Genomic DNA, 13,918 nt, shown 5'->3' with positions numbered 1-13,918 from the left:
AAATAAAAAACCCTTGGATGAAATATATGGCGACTCTTCCCCTTCAAGTCAAACCAACCGTAAAAATTGGGTTTGACCACTTTTCTATATCCTGCAAATGCGTTGTTACGTTTGCTCTCCCCGAACGACACTTATTAGCAGTTTGACGCAATCCCTAGTAGTTTCTGTCGACGTTCACAGTATTCTCTACATTTGGCTCCATGCGACTTTATTTTGTTCCAAACTTGAAAAAGTTATGGGTGACAGAAGTTGAAGTATTGCTGGCTCAAATGTATCAAGTTATAAGAAGACTATGTGAAAATAAGCCGACATTTTTCCACTTTTTTTCTTTGGAAGACTAAGTACTTCGCAGACCGCCCTTGAACAAATGCTCTCATCATACAAGCTTTATCTTCCTATATTGATAGATAGTGAGAGTGTACTTAATCCAAAGTGCTAGTTACAGAAAAAAAATTAGATTTAAAGGTTGACAATTTCATAGGGGTTGTCTATACTAAGCGCGCGGTTATTGGCGCTTTCAGTGCGCCGAATATCATAATACTGAGAGTGGTATTATTGTTTCTCAAAATGAATTTTGTGTGAGTAATTGCCGATTTCAACATTCCGTATAAGGGGCATATGCGTATCTACGTAGTTGCTTACTTGCTATAAATTAAGTTAATACAAGTATTATTGCTGAACGAAGGAAAGAGAGAAAAATTTGTCGAAATCAATTAATTAATTTTAATTTTAATTGGCTTTTTGGTTATTTTGAATATTAATGATGGGAAATTTTATATTCCTTTAAACAAATATAATTCTTAAAGAGCAAAATGAAATATTGCTTACAATGTGAGCAAATTCGATATAGCAAGGAAAGGTTAAAGAAACACTTATTCTACCACAAAAGTATTTAATAAATTATGACACAATTTCATCATACAAACCGATGCACATTTATATGCATAAATTATAGTATTTAACATATATCATACATATATTGTTTACCATTAATTGTAATCATATGTGTGCAGTGTTTTGTTGCTGTTTTAATTTTTGCGGTTAAACAATTAAACTGGTTCAAGATTTTGCACATCAAACCCGTATTAGTAACAACATGAAAATAGCGAGAAAACACATTCGACGAAAAGATGAGTGTAAAGCATAAACTGCAAGCATGTAAGATAGCACACGTAAAGGGAACCTTAAAAACCCAAAAAATAATACATATTACTAAAAAGTTAATAGCTGCGCATGATGACCTTTACCTAGTTAACATTGAATGCACATGAGAAACGATAGAGAAACGACCCAGACACATGCTTATAATGCTCGTAAAAGTTTGTAACATGAAATATGGAAATGGTATCTGTCCTCAAATACTTTTTGAAAAACGTAATAACAAAGCAAAATAGTTATAGTTACCAAATTTTTATATTATATTATAATTACAGTTAGGTAGGTAGGTAGGTAAAGTGGCTGTCATTCGACACACTTAGGCCTTTAGGAGGCCTATTGTGATACCACTGGGACTGTGATCCCCTCACTCTATTGGCTCCTCTCTGAACCACCCCGTACTTCTGATGAACTTCATCAGTGAGACAAGTTTTATCTGTGCAACCTCCGAGACGTCGTCAAGAAACCCACGACCGAAGGTTGCGATTCTTTTCCTATATAGTGCTGCGCAATCGCATAAAAGATGTTTAATGGTCTCCTCCTCTTCTACTTCCTGACAGCTTCTACAATAGTCGTTATATGGCGCGCCAAGTCTACTTGCATGTCTGCCTTTTTGACAGTGGCCTGTTAGTATAATTACAGTTAAGAGTGTGGATATTTATTAGCCGGAAAACCGCCTTTATTTTGGCTAAAAATATGGTCGGCTGCACCAAAGCTATGATACCCTTTGCAGGTGCATATCTTATAGTAACTATGTATAGGTATAAATAACTACAATACATCTGAAAACGTATTCGCCAAAATCGATATGTTGTTACATATAAAGAATCATCAAATCGCATTAAGGTTACTGAATAAAGAAAAAGGATCTTTTATGAAAATCGTTATCTTGATTTTGATCGGTCAGCAAGATGTTATAGTGGTCCGATATGAACATTTTGTTCGGAGATTGTAGCGTTGTCTTGGACAATAATCTATGCCAACTTTCGTAAAGATATCTTGTCAAATTGTCTTTTTCAAACAAGAACTTGATTTGGATCGATCAGTTTGGAAGACAGCAAATGCTATATTGGTTCGATATTGTGTTCTTATAAATTTCACTAATGTCTCTATATAGGAGAACGAAGAAGTAAACCCTCCACAATTTTCCAAAGAATAGGACTTCAGTCTCCCTATCAATATCTTTAGCAATTCGAATTAGATTTAAAACATTCTCACGGTTGTTGTTGCTATTGTTGTAATACTGAAAACATGCATCAAAATGTGGGTCCGATGTTCAATTATGGCAGACAATTTTTTGTGTTACGAGTAGTCCATGTGGATGTCAAGCCATTGATTATACTTTTTTCGATGCTAAGATGGCATTAGAGTTAGGTGGATTTTCCTAAATTGGAAGTTGGTATTAGATATAGCAATAATCTTTAATATTTTGAAGAGTCTAATTTTTTCTTAGAATAGAACTTGCAGTGAGGCTTAACCAAGAGAACTCAACAAGAGACATAATAAAAAATAGAATACTGTTCTTGAAAAAATAAACACCTTTCATACATATATATTTAAAATTCTTTTTTCTTAATCGATTTCGATGAAGTAACAATGAATGAGGAGCTTTGAGGCATATCGACACCTCTTAGACAACTCATTATGCATATCTGGTGGATAGCATAAAAAGATAAGGCTAATAATTAGAAACAATGGCAAAGACGTTTTAGTTAGAACCGCCATATATTTTTCAATTAAAGCTCTTTGCAGACGCTTGTTACTATAATATTTTAATAATATTTACACTTATACATATGTACACACATGTCCGTCTGTGAGTGCAGGCATATAAGAAGAACAATTAAATTGCAATAAAAAATCGGAAAGCTTCCTGGAACACAGCTGCAACCACATTAACGGCGTACTTGGAAATTTCCACTGACTGTTTTTTAGAGAGCATCTACAAGTAGTTTCATTTAGTGCACTCAAATGGAAAACCCATTTTAAATTGATCTTTTAGACGACCTCAACAATGAAATTAATTGTCGAAAGTGTTGACCACAACTGGGCAGCTTGCTGCGCTTGCGCTTTCTGTATGTTTTAAGTGGTGACTCATTACACTCAGTTGCTACAGTTACAAGCAAGCACCTTGAGCAAAACTTCTTAAATTGTTTCATTGTGTTTTATAAACTCGTTTACTTTCCCCAAAGTAAATTTCCATAAGGCTGCCGTTACTAAGGTCAAACCTTTTAACAGTTTATTTGATTAAATATTTGTTAATGAAATTTGAAAATAATTTATTTATATAACTTATGTAATTTACATATGTAGGTATGTACATCACCTGTGCTTGTAAGATCAATTACTAATGCATATTTTAGTTGCGTGATAGTGAGAGAGTAATATATTTAAGAATTCTCGGAAGGGATAGACACAATTAGTTATAGTCATATTTAGGTATGTGTTTTTCAATCTAACACTGCTTCCCGATGAGGATCAAGATCAAGATCTTATAATTTAAAGTACCGACTGTGCGTGAACACTCTGAAACCTCCTTTTTCGACTACACCGCTAATAATCTGGATTAATGTAAACGCCGATCTGGGTTTGTACCTACGGAGAACATGTAGGCGAGGCGGATCCTCCATTAGATATATTATTGGAATATAAAAGTATTATTATTATTACGCGATATGATATTGTGCGTTTTTAAAGAGAGTTCTCAATGTGATGGAATACAGTGAACGAGATTCTATCCTTTGCCAATTTAAGTCACATTAGATTGCTCACTCTTCTGGCCCGACCCGAAATTACTCCTGTCCATTGATGCAGAGTGGTCTCTCTCGTACGTTTCTACACTATAATGATGCCATCCTACGTTTTAGACATTAAAAAACTCTATTTCTATGAATGACGATCTGACAATTAAAGCTCAATAAATTGTGAGTCAAGAACTTGACGTTCACCGCGAGATATGCTAAACTTTTGCTCAATCACTTGGACAGCTTAGAACGCCGTTCCGTTTTGCTACCTAAAACTCCTATATAAGAGATTATCCACAGTTTTGGCTATGTCTCGTAGTTCGTTGAAGGTAAGATGGCTGAAATGTTTCATCCACATCCTTGAAAAGGCTGGATAATGGATGAGAAAGTAACTAGATGTTTCCACCTCACCCTCCTCCATACAACTTTTACAGCTTGCGTCCGCCTAGGCCAAAAAAAGAATCTTGCAGTTGCACCGGAGCGGGTCGTCGAAAAGCGCCTGTTAAGCGCACGCGAAGTCCATTGATCCAGTGCTAGAACGCAAGCCGTCAATGGAAATTCAACCCGGTCCCATTCCATTGTGAGCGGGGTAATGGTGCCCCCTCTGGTTAGCTCATCGACTTTGCAGTTTCCAGCGATTCCGCTATGATTAGTAGTTGATGCCTCCCTGAAAGCGGTTACATCTGCCTGAAAGACACTAATGTGGTCCGGTAGCCTGAAGCTAAGATTTACGGAGAGCTTTTTACAGAAAACTAGCAGAGAAAAAACCGCCACGAGTAGCCTTTGCGACGCCGAGAGCCAAGTATTCAGGAATGTAATTGAAGGAAGAGAGGATTTCGGCGTTTCCTCGTTCGGACCAATTTAAATTATTATTCTTACTACATCAGGTTTAGCTTCCACTTAATCTTCCCCTATTTGGTCTTCATTTCCCACTAAAGCTTAAAGAGACAGGGTTAAATCAATGTATTATCTTTATTTTACTATTTATTTAACACCTAATATCGATTTCGATTACGTTATGGGGTAATAAATGACTGTTATTTCTTTCTTTGGCACATCTTTTCTGAACTTATCCTCCTATTGATGGTTCACCACTAGCTGTTTAAATTAAAATTTTCATGTCAGAAATATGCTCAGATGTTTCACATAATTCCTGTCATTGACCACTATAAGAAAAAAATGTAACCATATCTGATACTTTAAAAGCTGGAAAAATTACGCTCGTATGTTATGCTGTATTTTGTTGTAACATAGAACTGCCTATGTCTAATACAGTCGTCTAAAATGAGAACATTGTATTTTGACCGAAAACGATGTTACTTCGAGCATTCTTTGTCTAAAGTCCGTAAAAAGGCTGCAAAAGGATTTAATCGTAATATTATGACGTTCAAAAAGGAGTAATTAAAAATTCAAATATCATAAACTATCTGCTACATGCACTAAATGTTCTGGTGTAAAAATACAAAAGCTCTTCCCATCTCTTAGAACTGGGAATTCTTCTAGATTTCTAATTGTGTTACAGCTCTCAAAATAATAATAGAGAGCATATTGAGTTTCGTCTTGTACAAAATATAGGCTAAATCGATTCAAAAATTGTGTAAATATATATATATAATCCGGTTCCGTGAATTTATTTCACTGCTCATTACCTCAGAGTTACGCCTTTTCTACGTAAAAACAATTATAGTTTTATAAACACATATGAACCTAAGTGTGATTTTAAAATTTAAACTCATTGCAAACAATTTTATATTTTTATTGAAACACCGAAGCTTTATTTCGTCCGGTTATAAATGCAATTGGAAAGGATTAACATATGTTTGTACTTCACACCATTACGTTGATGGATTGTTTAGTGGATTTGCATTAAATTTTGCCAAATGACTTATTTGATACGTGAAAATTTGCATCACGTATAAAACACAAAACACACATGTTTAATTGCTTTTTTGACGAGAATTCTAAAACACCGCGAACTCAGGTTACATACAAATATTTGTTTATTATTACGTAGATATGGTTCATAAGAATCGCACACGCTAATTTAAAAATATTGTGTCAAAGTCCACAAATGCTTTAATCATAAGAAAATCTAATGTACATAAATTACTTTTAAGGCAATAACAAAGGGGGTTTTGGCTAATACGGCGGATTGGCGGGGTATGTATGATACATAAACTAGCTGTTTGTATAGTATTTAACGTATGGAAATAAAGGAACGTTTGACTCCCGTATGCAAGTAAATATAAATTAAGTAAGGAGTGGTTAAGTTCGAACCACAACCATGCCCACACCAAAATATTGACCATATACACAAATCAAGCATTACGAAAATATCGATATATGCCAATTCTCATTTAAATCGGGTAGAAATCGGAGAGATAGTTTATTCAAGAATATGTCTTTAAGAGGATTTTTCAATATTCAAATTATTTTCAGAGAAATACATACATAGGTATTTTGCTAACCCGACATCCAAACAAGTTCAATCGGTTCGCGAAACTTTAAACACGTTTTTCTCGAAACTGTCTTTTTCAAAACGATACCTACGATTTCTCAGGTTCTACTAGACCGATTTACCTTAAATTTTTAGAAAGTCTTCCTTATGAACTTGTATGTGCCTGGAACTTGCCATATCCCCAAATCTAAAATTTTATTATTTTTAGAAAACTCGAAACTGTCAAAAAAGGTGGTACAAAAATTTCCGTAGTTTCAAACATTGCTACATTATTCTAGATTAATATTTTTTTCTTTTTCAGATTTCCAGGAAGGTTGAAATCGTGGGTATGGTCACGTCTTATTTTTTTTAGACCCCTTTATCAGCTGCTAATTTTTTAAATCTCTCCCTTTTTTTCTGATTTTTCCTTGTATTCTCGTTATTTTAATAAATAATTACTAGAAAAATGGTTATTAAAAATATTAGTTGCCTTTTTTGACGACAGTTCATGTCTCTAGACTAGAATACCCCTTTAAGCTTCCTGATACTACTACAAGAAAAGCTCTCATTCTGTGATTCCAAACAGATGAAGTGGACTTCTTTTCTTAGTATTATTGCCAACTGATTCTTAAAATTGAAAAGAAAACCTAATATAACGATTTTGGAACTTATACCGGTTAACTTTATACCGTACATAACGGTTAATTGAATAAACCTATTATTAGTGGAATTGGTCGATGATTTACTACCTATAACAATTTTCTTTATTCGAATTCTGTCGAAAATATCGTTCAATATGTAAGTTATTTTAAAACATTTGGGCGGAAATATTTTCTCGAGCATATAATTAGTTTCATGCGAAAAGTAAATGCATTCAGTTCAGGCCTTCATCTAGCCTCAGTGTACCTTATATAATTATTTCCTCCCCTCCCCCTATGGTTGTTATTTAATCGTATAAATATCTATAAATATATTATCTTATTGCAGACTAGTCTGTAGTTTGATGCTAAAATTGAAGAAAACGGTTTCATACCTTCCCGATTCCCTTCTATAAAACAATCGATTATAATAATTTTCGTGATTCTGGTTGACGTAGATACCGGTATTAGTTAGTGAGTTGGGTGATTGGTTCACATCCCTTCATACCTACCGTTTATCGTATATTGCGGTGTGAGCGCAAGATATCTCAATAAACTGAATCAAGAATATACGTATTTCGATTTGTATTAAGTGATTCGGTAGTAAAAATTATGGATGCTTTTATACCTTTCCACAGCAATAAAACAATGATGATAAGTGGTTTCTATAGTTCGGTTGATTTTAATAAAAATATTGCTGAGTAATGGTAATGACGTAAAGTGGCCTTATGCCCTACTATGTATTACAAGTTAATAAGATACTATAATTGTAGTCGATGACACATTTTAATTACAATCAAGATTTTATTGTTAAAGTATTATAGTTCAAAGTGCAAATAACAAGAATTTGTTGAGCAGTTTCAAGAGAATTAACATTAAATAAATAAACACTATGGATGCAGACTTTTTAGTCGAATTGGGAAAAGGGAGAGTTCGAAGGGCATACCTAAGGGTTGGGTTTTCAATGAGGTTTACATTTTCTAAATAGTGCCATAGTGGTACGGAAACGCTACCAAAAAATTCCGTTATGATCTTATTGTGGCTCTGAAATTATCCCGTGAATGTTCCAAAAAGGTCAGAAACAGTCCCGAATAAATCACAAAATCTTCACTAAATAATTTTCACCATATTAGATATAGCTTTAACTAAATAAAAGATATAAACGTGTGGCAACACTATTTAGAGATATTTTCAACTGTAGGTTTTTTTAACTTTCTCTTTATTTGTTTTATAGTTTACTTTTAATAAACTAAACACAAGGAAGATTAACTAATTTATTTTTACAGAAATAAAAATTCTTGATTTCCACATTCTCGAGATTTGCGAAACTAAAAAAAGACGGCTTTTGAAATCTACATACACATAATATGTTGAAATTTATGTATTTAGTCTTCAAAGCGTTCCTTGGTACATTTCAATCCAAATTCTGCGAAACGTCATCATTACCAATTAAAAGATCGATAATCGAAATATTTTGTCTCTAACTACCGAGTACCCAATTGGTCATCTGAGCTTTCCAAAAGCAAATGTATTTAAAAGTTCGAAATAATTTTGGTGAAAAAGTATAAACTTTATTTAGTAGGGAAAAGCCCTCTCTGCAAACAAAATATTATAGAAAGTGGAAAAATCCGGTTATCCGATTCTTGGAGTCTTGGGGGAATGTTATCCGCAAAATATATATACCGTAGAGTTCGTTAATGGTGGTGCCTATATTATGTTATAGAATGATGAGTTTTATGATGAAATTTACACGTTCACGATGTAAGTTATTATAAATGACCCCATATTGATTAAAAAATTAAAGTTCTCAATACTGTAGATTTAATTTCGAATCAAGATGTAATTTCGTTTTGTTGAAAGGACAGTATTTTCAAAGATGTAATGAAAACCTTTAATATTATATATTTGAAGAGGAAAAAGAAACTCTTCTGTAGTAGGATTATGTCAAATCAACCAAAAATTATTAAGACTGTGGCTATGACTACTCAGCGCGCTCAGAGCCTCGTGCACTTTAAAGCACATACTACAGCAACTTAATAACGGCCGAATAAATAGTTGATCATGTAATCCCATTGAGACCGAACCAAAGAGGCGACTAACTGTGAGCACAAAGAGAGCTATAAAATAAAACCTTTGACTGTGACCCTTAGGTAAATAGACAAGGCCAATTTTGAAACTAAGTGAACCCTGAAGGCAAATAGGTCAGAGTGAAAATTCCTGGTCCCACAAGTTTAAAATTGATAAAAGTATATAACATAACCCATGCTACATTTATCGATAAGCTCAAGCGCACAAAGTTTACATGCATATGTATGTGCCAATATATGAGAGGAAATAGTTTATTTATAAAAATATCTTCAAAGCAAACACACTAGCAACAAATGCACAACAACACAAAGTGCATTGATTCCAATTATCATAAACAGAGTTTAGCGCAACAAGTGTCCGATGCGATGAAAGCAGGCCGCCCAGAAGCGCTTGTCCGGAGTAGAATGAGAGATAACAAATGACTTATCAGCTGGCAGCGAAACAATAACTGAGACAATAGCTCACCAAAGAGAAGCAGCGCGCTGGGAAATATTGAAAAAACAGCTCGAGAGCGAATTAAAAGAGAAGGCGCAAAGGAGAGACACAACTAGCTAATGCTAATTGCAAGTTTGAGTGTGTCTCAAGCGGCAATTGGAAGACAATACGATTTATAATTTAACACAGAACGCTTTGAAATCGCTGAAAGCACTCATAATAAACGCGTGTCTTTCACTCAAAACCGTTTGCAATGCAGTGCAGCTCACTCACATGATGCTCACGAATACGCCGAGTTGGTGGCGCCAAACAAGTTGTTGTGGTGTGTTTTGTGCGAAAAGCGAATGCTGTAAGTTGTAAGCTGTAACCCTTTGAGCTTAGCGTCGCCGAATCTCGCTCTGCTACTGGCTTTTGCTGAGAGAGTTGCGCTTAAATGATATTGCCAAGTTGTTGCAGAAATTATTTGCTCAGCATATTTCGAGCGTTAATGGTGTGACATTTTGCGCAGCGCGTACAAGCGAAGAAGACCGAATACAAAGTGTTACCTAGCCGTGACTGTGCGTGTCAGCGTACGCGTGTGTGTGTGTGTATTTATATTTCAATCAATTGCAATCTATAAGTGAATACTTCAATTATTTGTCGTTTGCTGCAAAAGTAATTCTTAAAAGAATTGCAAGAAATTGCATGATATTGTGTGCTAACGAAGACTAAGTAAAACAAAAGACTTAAGCAACGAACGCGTTGGCCTTTCGCATTGCTAGCCAAAGGCGCTGCGCATGCGCAACATAAACAAATTCAATTGAAGTGAAAAATAACGGTGGTTTAAAAAAAACCTAAAATATATAAATGTTGCAATATAAAAATATATGCAAATAAAAAGTGTACTGGAATAGAATATCTGTAAAAATAATAATAATTATATATTGCCAAAAACTTACATACATATGTGCATTACAAAATAATACACAAAACAAGTTTCCATAAACGCTAGTGTTTGTGTGCGAAATTCGTGTGTCAATTTGGGTCGAGAATGTGTGTTTCGGGCAGCTTTAAAGCTAAAGAAAAATTACGAAAACATTGTTTATAGCGAATTTGTGCATAAATGTAACAAATGAAGAATATATAATACTGAAAAATAAACAAATATTATTATAATTATTAAAAGAGCTAAAAATAATAATAATTTTACCAATTTTCATTAAATAATGCACAAATAAATCAAATACAAACGCAAAAACATTTTTTTTTTTTGAATACTTTGAAGCGCTGCAAATATTTTACAACAACAAAAGCAAAAAAAATGTATACTGGTAGAGAATAAAAATAAATATATAGCAATTACTAATTTGTTGAGAAATTCCAAGCAGTTTGCTATAGCGACTGCAGGAACTTGTTAAATTGTTGCAAGTGAATTGCCACAAGGCCTCCGACAAGCTGGCCGGAGCCGCAACAGCTGTCACTGCAGTTGCCACTCCCCGTGCAGCACACCAACTAACACACAGTTAAAGCCAAAACAATGCGCGCAAGCTGAAACAAGTTAAGGAACATTGTGCTACATGCCACCAATTTGTCGATTGTGCAACAGTGCTGAACATAAGCAAATAAAAAGCAAAGCAAAATGCTGAAACATTTAATGTAAACAACGTTAACCGCAAATACACAACAACAACACGGCAAACCAAAATTGCAGCGAAGAATCATTTATCCGCAAAATCTTCAAGCATCTTACTTGCCTGCATGCATGTGTGTGTGTGTGCTTGTGGCATATTGCACAATTCTTCACCGATGTCTGGTGAGCAATTAAGCGCGCTAACAGCGATCGCCAGCCAGCCCGGGCCGCGTACGAGTGCACCACGCCATGCCACTTCCAAGTCTTTGGCCAAGTCAAGCACCTGAACGCTCGTTACTCACAACTGCAGCACAACTAGCATCCATATTTGCTGTGTTGTTGTTGTAATCATATACATATGCATATTATATATACAGCTGTGTTGGTGTAACTAAGCCAGTGCTTTTGTGTTTGTGTCCATCATTGAAGCGCTAGTATGCCTGCTATGCATACGCAGCTACGCAACAGAAGCATACAGACACTCACACAAGCATACTAAACGCGCATACAAAAGCATTTCTGTGTAAAAAGTAGCCATGAGTGCGCCTGTGTACTGGTTTTGTAATTGCAACCGATTGCAATGAAGTAAAAAAATAAATTGAAAAAATTCAATAACAAAAACAAAGCGAAAGAAACTTTGCCAAAAGTTTAAGAAACGAAAATCACATACAAATATTTAACAAAAAAAAAAAGCTAGCAACAACAAACAGCGTTTAAAAGTTGCATGAGAAGGAAAAACGTAAAGCTAAGAAAAAAAGCAGCCAAACCCACACACATTTCACATCGCATATGTGTTTGTCGTGTGACCTATATTCATAGATATAAATAAACTTTAAGTTGTTTTAGTTACTGTTGGTGTTGTTATATTTTACTTGTGAAACGTGTTAACATAAAATCGCCAAAATTGCTGTGCTACTTTGTTCCAGGATTATGGGGTACATCATGCGGCGCTTTCTGCGGTCGGCCATGATCGTCTTCAGTTGGTTCGTTGTACCCTACAGTCGCTTCACCAACATCAAAGTGAATCGCAAAAAGTTGCCGCCCATACGGAGTCATCTGCTGGAAATACCCGCCGTCGATTTGGCCAAACTGATTCGCAATGGAAAGGTAAGTGAGCTTTTTTTGCGATTTTCCTTTGCAATTCTTTTGAAAATTATGCCAATTAAAAATATTCAAATATACTAGTAGTTGAAAGAGTACCAACTTTTTTGTGTTGTTTTGAAAACTCAGATTATTTTTGATGACAATAGTAGTTGAATTATTTTAGTATAACTTTTATTGATACTCTTAAGCAAAAACATTCAATGATATGAAAAGATATTGAGTTGATTATTGAGAAATTAGTCTGGTCTTCCTTGTAGATTCCTTGTTAATCCCAATCGGATATTACATATTGCCATATTGGACAGATTACATAAACGTTAATTTAATTTATTGAACCTCTATATCACAACACTGATCCAAAAACGATATTTTCTGGTCTAAGTGTATATTCTAGTCTAGAGGCTCGAATTAGGAACGTTGTGTGGAAATTAAGAAAAAAAGGAGTTAATATAATATTTTTAGTATCCATGTTGTTTATTCATATTTAAAAAGTACACAAAATAAATTTCAATGAAAACAAGTAAGGAAGTTTTAAGTTCGGGTATAATCGAACATTTGATACTCAACCCATTTTTGACACAAAAACATACTATTATCGAGAGTTTCATTTATTTATTTTATTATATGAATTTCAATTATATATCTTACACTTTGATCGATATTTTCGGTAAAAAGTCAAATATAGGCACTGGGGTCCACATATTCAGTACCTAGGGGCTTGAACAGTTCAAGTTCGATTTAATTATTCACGCAAAGTTTTAACCTGATGTAATCATTGTTGCTTGATTTGCATAGTGGAAAGTGAAAGAATCAGATGGAATGTAAAATGATGTTATATGGGAAATAGGCGTGGTTGTAATCCATTTTCGCACTATAACATAGAAATATGAGAAGAATATTATGTAGAGAATTTGGTTGAAATCGGTTAAGCAGATCCCAAGATATGGGTTTTCACCGGCAAAATTTACTGACAACAAATGTTTTTAGCACCTCTATCGACAGCATGAAAATGGGTGAAATCGGATCAATACTTCCTTTAAAATAAATTTTTGCCAACCCCTGAAGTAATTTCCCGGGCTTTCATCCTTGCAAGTTGCGAGAGTATAAAATGTTCGGTTACACCCGCACTTAGAACTTCCGTACTTGTTCTTTATAAGTAAGTCGTTGGAAAGTTTAGCGATATTCATTAACTTGATCGACGATTTGAAATTAAATCAGAATATTTGTTTTCAAAAATGAGATCATTAATTTATTGCGCTTTAGATTCTCCATTGTCTTCTAAAATCTCATCTATGACACAGTTCATTATAAAATTTCCATTCATCAGGTTCAGTGAATTTAAATCGACAAACTAAATATTCTGTGATTAAGTTAGTTGATAAGTCGAGTTGTTAATACTTGTAGTGCTTTTAAGCCACAATATACTTTTTCATTAGAATCAGTGCTTGAGGTTGGCTCTCTATAAGCACTTAGTAAGCTTCAACTAACGCTCTGTTATATATTCTGACATTCATGTATAATATATAAATATATTTATTTACTATATTCATGTATACGTTCCTTAATTTCTATTTCCTCACTTTTACTTCGTTCTATTTTCAACGATTTTATCGCAAAATTAAAATTTTCCCTTACTGATATTATTAACATTTGCTAAGCTCATTAAAATTTATGAATGATTTTTTTTTTAAATTTGTCATATTTTCAT

The 13,918-nt window shown here is 34.3% G+C and overlaps 1 protein-coding gene and 1 long non-coding RNA gene across 4 annotated transcripts in view; one reads left to right on the top strand and one right to left on the bottom strand.

Annotated features, from left to right (window-relative positions):
- Positions 1-13,918, bottom strand: part of LOC118681841 (uncharacterized) — a 73,318-nt gene that overhangs the window by 32,560 nt on the left and 26,840 nt on the right. The gene's annotated exons all lie outside the window — the stretch shown is intronic.
- LOC106617314 (fatty-acid amide hydrolase 2) overlaps positions 1-13,918 on the top strand; it is a 42,152-nt gene that overhangs the window by 8,222 nt on the left and 20,012 nt on the right. For 2 of the 3 annotated variants that reach the window (XM_036368323.2, XM_014234421.3), the window contains one exon: positions 12,033-12,213. In XM_036368323.2, coding sequence (XP_036224216.1) covers positions 12,037-12,213 — 177 coding nt within the window. In that variant the 5' untranslated portion in view covers positions 12,033-12,036. Of the gene's footprint in view, positions 1-9,878; positions 10,083-12,032; positions 12,214-13,918 lie in introns of those variants that run through there. The other variant, XM_070105566.1, reaches the window with a different exon arrangement.

The sequence above is a fragment of the Bactrocera oleae genome, chromosome 2 (genome assembly GCF_042242935.1).
Source record: "Bactrocera oleae isolate idBacOlea1 chromosome 2, idBacOlea1, whole genome shotgun sequence".
NCBI classification, from domain to species: Eukaryota; Metazoa; Arthropoda; class Insecta; order Diptera; family Tephritidae; genus Bactrocera; species Bactrocera oleae.
Note: the sequence above shows the minus strand (reverse complement) of the source record. Positions and strands in the feature narration are given on the sequence as shown.